We start from the raw sequence: 6,467 nt of genomic DNA, 5'->3' as shown, positions 1-6,467 counted from the left end.
TTTTTTGTTTTTTTTTTGCTCTGGCCACATCTGCACTCCTCATGTCTCCTTGCAGCAGGACTTTGGCATGTTCACAATCAAGGACCCTGGGCATCTACTGGTGTTCTTCAGAGTCAGTAGAAATGTCTCTTTAGTGTCCTAGGTTATTGTAACTCTGCCATTAATTGTCTCTCCTAAAAACTGTTAGTGTCTTAAGGACTGTTCCACAGGTGCATGTGCAATAATTATTTATGCTTCACTAAACAAGCATGACAAACATTGTATAAACCCTTTCCATTAAAGATCTGTGAAGCTTATTTGGATTTTACAAAATTATCTTTAAGATACAGTATCCTGAAAAGCTACTTTTCTTTTTTTGCTGAGCTTATTTACCTGTCATATAATGAAATGTTTAAGGTTTAGCTGAAGTAAACTTCAACAATAGAAATGCACATAAGGCATCAGTTTGCTGCCTGAATAGTGCAGTTCCATAATGCTTGCAGTGTGTAATTTCTGAACAGTAAAATGGTAGTGTGGTGGTTGGCACATGGACTGCAATAAAAGAATAAACAATCATTCATACATTTACCTTAATACATAAATAATACACACAACATTGTCCTGTATAACATAAAAAGGAGGTGAAGGGAACTCTAAAGTCTATCCACTTCTTATCTACATTATTTAAAAAGCATGATGGTTGCACTGCACAAAATAACTTTAATCCATCCATTTTTAAAATGCCTTGTCGCATGCAGGGTCACAGGAATGCTGCGGCCAATCCTAGCATCTTGGGCCATAGGCAGGGAAACACCCTGGGTGGATGGCCAGCAACTTTAATCCTGAATTTGAAAATAATTAGGAATATTTATGTGTATTTTACCCAATAACTTATGCTGCCATCTTCGCTCATGGGAGCTCTGTTCTCGGCACAGACGTATAAGCCAGTCACCTGAGCCAGAAAATGGCATGTGACCTAATGTACTCTGGAGATTATTGGGAAAATGACGACGTGACAACGTTGATCGGGTGATTTTGTCAGAATACTGCTACTGGAGTTATTTTTGGGTAGACAATGGAGAAAAACAGCTAACTACTAAAATCTTGACGCTTTGGGACACAAACTAGACCTACAAGGACTTCAGGTAGACCTTTAACTCTGACAACAACTGTGTCCACATAAAATAAGTAGGGTATTTGTGAGCAACATGTAGCCTTAATCATATAAACACTCTTTCGGTGGCATAAAATGTTCGTGCATTTTCAATTCCATTGTAACGTTGTTATTAGAATTCATACAGACTTTCTCTTTTACCTGTGGTGAATAAATTGTCCATGGCGAAAATGTTTTCAACTATAGTGTTTATCACTTTGACTGTTTTTATTAATTTATTTTATTTTTATTTTTTCTAAAGAATTCCTTTTCGTTGTATCTGTTCGGGTGTCTTCAGGTTGGAGTAATGCGTACCGCAAGGTAACAAACATTTGTTATTTGTCTCCCCCTAGTGACAGCTTGCTAAATAAAGTAATTTTTCAGAACGAGTAATATTGTGATAATTATGTAAATAGTTTACAGAAGCTCTGTAAATAATACGCGAATACAAACTGGTTCGTTTTAAGTGTATAATGATAAGATAGTACATGCCATGGTGGTGCACGTGAGTGTTGAACCCAAGTACCCCCCATATTCGGAGGTATGTCCAACACCAACAGCGCATGCGCACTGACCAGTCCACGCCATCAGGAAATAAACACGCGCGAGGATTCCTCGTTTGAAGTAAGAGAGCAATATATGAAATGCGTTATTTCGCAATTCTTTTGACATAAATTAATTTCTTAACAAAGCTAGAAATTGTGCTAACTTACAAACTACTAAGCAATTCAGCACAGCGACGTCAACGAGATGAACAGTGCACGCGAGCGATCCCTGCCATGTTCCCTGCCCTGCCATAAATGAATGCATTTGTTTATTGCTTGTATGTGTTCGTTCCCCGTCCTGATTATCTTATATTCTTGCTAAGTTCGAGGAGCATGGATTCAGCATGGGCGGCTTTTGATACGGAAACCCAGACTATGCTTCAAACAGCGATTAACGGTATGTAAACTTTACCTGACTTCCCTGATAGTCCATTAAAATGCTTTGGCAGGATTTTGGAGTAACAGGTCATTAGTATACCTTTGCAGGTTACGAACTTTAAAAGCACACATGATTTTATTTTAAACTCCTTCCTCACAGATCCAAAGACAGTCGATTTGGACAAGCTTTCTAATGCCATTGTAACCCAGTCATTGAAAGACCTCTCATTCTGTAAAGATGCTGGCCGCATATGTTATGCTGTAGTTCAGGTAAGACTTTCTTATGTTGCTCATTAGCTGAAACAACTTGTTTTTGTTGCTGTTTTTGTCTGCAAAAACACAGAATGAAATTAACCTCCATTGAAACCCTGTTTTTGTTTTATGGTGAATAAACTTTTGTAATAGGCAGAGGCTCAGAAAGCTGCAACCAGTGAGTTCAGGCGAAAGCTGTTGAATCGTCTACAGCAAGAGTTCATTGCCAGGGAGGAGACTAGAAACCGCTCTGTGCAGGAATGGGTGTGTGTGGTCACGTTCATTTGCAGCATATTTGATTACATCAAGGTAAAAGATCTCAGTAGGCAATTTTTAATTTATATTGGATGGTCTGTTTTTCCTCCCAGATTTTTGACTGGCTTGCTTGTTTTTAGGTAAACAATGCTCCTGTTGTGGCCCTTGTGGATCCAATATATGACTGCCTCTTTACATTGGCTCAGCCAGATTCCTTGATGAACGAGGAAGAGGTAAGATGTATTTCAGCACATAAACATTTGGAAATAAATTTCATTTTGGAAAGAATGTATTACTGTCCATCAACATTATAATTTTTTAATATCTGCTGCATTGGAATCGTAATCTTGTTTCAAATTAACATTGTCAAATGGTTGATAAATAGCTTTGTACTTGTAAAACAATTTTGTGATTTTTTTTTTTTTTTTTTATATGTTAAATGAGCAGTATATCCAAATTCCCAGTATTCATAAAACTGTAAATAAAATAAAAATACCCGAATGACTTGAGGCAACAAAATGCTGTTTTCAAACATTCAGATGCCACCCGCGCTGCAAGTGGTGTTTAGATGAATGTTTAAATATGTGCTGTGGACTATCCTCTCAATATTACAACAAAGATTCACAGCTACGAGAAGGGAGCAGTCAAAAAATCATTTGAGCATAGTGGATATGTTTGCACAGATATGTCTGCAGTTAGGCACTTCTGTCACAGCAAGTCCAGTCATGTAATGTTTATTTATACACCACTTTATACAATACATATTGCTTCAAAGCAGCATAATAAAAAGGAAAAAAAAATAAATAGCATCAGTTTTGCCAATTTCTTTAAATTCAGGAGTCAGAATTTCAGTTATAATTACAACGTCAGTTTTAACTATAAAACAGCTCTCCAGTTTATTCATGATTTTACTGTCTGCCCTCGATGTAACGAGTGAAAGAATGAATGAGAAGGTGGAGCCCCAGAGCACACCCACCTATAACGCAAAATGGACCAATGGTAGTTCAAAGGTGTTTAACAATACAGCGCAAAGTTTTCCCGAAAGTATATGTGGGTCAATGACATGACGGGTCATTTTTTTGTCCTTAATAATAATAAAAAACAAAGATATGACTTCCAAAGTATATAAGGTAGTACAACTGGATCCCTTTTATTGAATCCATAAGGTTTTAATTATATTTTGCTATTATATAAAGGTAGTTGTGATTAAAATATCTTAAAATAGTAATAAATGTATATATTTTTTATTCTGGCATGATTTCGTAATAACAACATAGCGCAAAATCGTATTAAAATAGTGTGGAAGTCATTGCTTTGTTATGAGAAAGAATTAATTTTATTGATGTCATTCAGAGTAACCGATGTAAAGGGACCATTTTGGATCAAGTTATGCAGTCAATATCATGTGACAGGATGTGACATCATTCAGACACCTGCAAAGGACCACACGGTCCTGAAGCAAAGTAACTAACTCTCTCTTAACTATTTGAAAAATTCATGTTTTCACTTGCTCATACGCATGTCCTGAAACATCAGGTCATTCGGTAAAACTGATATAAAACAAAGACATAAAATTTTTGTAATATTTTAAAAACGTACTAAATATAAAATGTTTGATAGTCCCTTTGTTAGCTAGCTAGCAAGCTAACTAGCTAGGTAGCTAGCTAGATATCAGCCTGTTAGCATTGTTTGAAAATATTGTCATTCTGTTTAACCAAAAGTGTCATTCGGTTAAAACCAAAATTTTGTTTAAACTGAATGACTTTTTTTGGTGACAAATTTTGTCCATCTTACTGACAAATGCAGTGTTAATTGATTTATAAAAAACACATAATCTCATTGTTAACACTTAATAAAACTTCTAAATTAATTATATCTCCATGATGTATTTTACACTTTTGAAAACCTTATACATGTACATGTCATCAGTTGATTTTATAGGCAGTGATTTGACCTCTTGCACACATTATTTCTGAATGTGTTTGTGCTTTAATTGATTTTATCTATTACACTTTTAAAGGTGATTAGTCCATTAACTCATCAATTAACAGTTACTCATTTACATCCCTATGTCAAATGTAGCATGTCCGGATTGTTCATTCTACATGCACTTTACAGAACGTACTACTTTTAAACTGTCGTGAAGTAAGGTTTTTTTTTTTGCTTGTTTGTTTTTTAATATAGTACCTACTCTGACAGTACATGATTTTGGAAGATGCAAAAGACAATTTCTTTGGCCATATGTAACAGATTTCAGCTTTGACTTATTTTGAATCCATGACAATTAAATACAGGAATTTCTTTTGTGTTTCTAACAGGTGGACTGCCTGGTCTTACAGCTTCATCGTGTCGGTGAGCAGCTGGAGCAAACAAACTCCCAGCGCATGAATCAGCTCTTTTACTTGCTACGGGATGGTTTTCTCCTTCAGGAAGACCTCAGCTCCATGACAAGGCTCTTGCTCCTAGAGATCTTGGAGTTCAGGGCCAGTGGCTGGACCCTCACTGAAACTGCACACAAGTACTACTACAGTGAAGTAGCTGACTGAGGAGAGAATGAGGTTCCTTGTTTAGCATTAGGGATTCAAGCGTTCAGTGTTCAAGTTCTAAAGTGTACTTCATGGGAGAAAGAAGTGGAAACCCCATGTAACGGTACTGTGGAGCAGTAAGGCAGAGCTTGAGTTCATGCATTTGAATGTGTTTTGTTCGGCGTTTGAGTTTAGCTCAGAATGTTCAGATTTGGTGTTCTCTTTTCTGGAATCTCCACTGGATGATGATGATTCAATGCAATAAGCAAAGCTATCGCTACCAGCCCCAAAACTGTGAGTCACCAGCAGTATACATGAATAGCAGTTGTCTTTTCATTTTTTTTTTTTTTTTGGACACAATGTAAACTTTGTTTATACAGTTTCGTATTTTTATAGTGAAGGGTTATTGCAATATCAGTGGAAGATGCTCTGACATTTACCGGTGTTGTAAGTACATTAGGATACCTTGTAAAAGTTTCTTAATTTTATATTAATTTATAAAATGGCCTACATTGTTAAAGTTTCTGTTTGGGTCAAAATGTGTGGGGGGAAAAGTTCAGTCATGTTGGCTGCTGTAAGATTATTTTACAAAATTTGAGAGCATTGTCATTGTCTTGTTTACATACTATAAAGTCTACTATTTTGAGGTTCATAAATGAAGGTTTTGTTCTCTTTCTTTGCCAGTGTATAAGCATTTCCTAAAACTAAGTTGATGTGGAATGGCCAGTTCAGAAAATTTTACTAAATTGTAATGATTATAAATGGTGCCAGATTAGTATCATTGGGTAATGACAAAACTATTAACAAACTGCCTTAGTTGTAAAGATTGTTAAACATTTAAAACAGCAGTCTTACAAAATCCCAAACATATGTGATATATATATATATATATATATATATATATTAGTAATTAACATTTAGCATTAAGCTTAATGTTTAACTTGCATACAAATTACAGGTGAAATTATATTTACTCCTATTATTCTGAACCCATTTCAGACTATAGAGCAAATTGCTTGTTCCTAAAAACACCACTTGAAAACCAACATCAAATAACCACACAAATGCCCACAAACCAAGACCATAAATTGCCACACTCAGACCTCAAGACCTGGGCCTGTATGTATAAAACTTCTCAGAAATACTCTTAAGAATAGTCTTAAGTTTTGACTTAAGTGTCAAAAAATTCTTAGTAAAGAGCAGGAGTTTTCTAAGAGTAAGAGACTTTTATAAAGAAGCTAAAAGCAACTTTTAGTAAAGCATAAGACTGATTTTTACATGCTGACTGAAGTCACACTTCAGTGTTGTGAACTAAGGACTACAATAATGTCAACTCAAAATGGCCACCCTTAACCTCTAAATCAGCCAACAGCAAGTCTG

At 35.7% G+C, this 6,467-nt stretch overlaps 1 protein-coding gene across 3 annotated transcripts; it reads left to right on the top strand.

Annotated features, from left to right (window-relative positions):
* The first annotated feature begins 1,704 nt into the window (after positions 1-1,704).
* On the top strand, positions 1,705-5,728 carry mif4gda (MIF4G domain containing a). Of its 3 annotated transcripts, none has more exons than XM_067373792.1 (6): positions 1,705-1,756; positions 2,001-2,074; positions 2,216-2,325; positions 2,461-2,616; positions 2,703-2,795; positions 4,881-5,728. In XM_067373792.1, the coding sequence occupies exons 2-6, from the start codon at positions 2,011-2,013 to the stop codon at positions 5,106-5,108; spliced, it is 651 nt and encodes a 216-aa protein (XP_067229893.1). In that variant the 5' UTR covers positions 1,705-1,756; positions 2,001-2,010; the 3' UTR covers positions 5,109-5,728. The 3 variants fall into 3 exon arrangements, with proteins under 3 accessions (XP_067229893.1, XP_067229894.1, XP_067229892.1); XM_067373793.1 differs by adding an exon at positions 3,916-4,025 and having other exon boundaries at positions 1,722-2,074; positions 4,881-5,013; XM_067373791.1 differs by having other exon boundaries at positions 1,722-2,074.
* Positions 5,729-6,467: the final 739 nt, after the last annotated feature.

The sequence above is a fragment of the Chanodichthys erythropterus genome, chromosome 21, assembly GCF_024489055.1.
Source record: "Chanodichthys erythropterus isolate Z2021 chromosome 21, ASM2448905v1, whole genome shotgun sequence".
Taxonomy (NCBI): domain Eukaryota; kingdom Metazoa; phylum Chordata; class Actinopteri; order Cypriniformes; family Xenocyprididae; genus Chanodichthys; species Chanodichthys erythropterus.
This window is presented reverse-complemented; position numbering and strand designations above follow the sequence as displayed.

Bases quoted from the DNA above. Each gene is read 5' to 3' on its own strand.
- mif4gda (XM_067373791.1), top strand. From the start codon at position 1,933: ATGAATGCATTTGTTTATTGCTTGTATGTGTTCGTTCCCCGTCCTGAT. The intron at 2,617-2,702 runs GTAAAAGATCTC...GCTTGTTTTTAG, and splicing joins GCATATTTGATTACATCAAG to GTAAACAATGCTCCTGTTGT. The intron at 2,796-4,880 runs GTAAGATGTATT...TGTTTCTAACAG, and splicing joins CCTTGATGAACGAGGAAGAG to GTGGACTGCCTGGTCTTACA.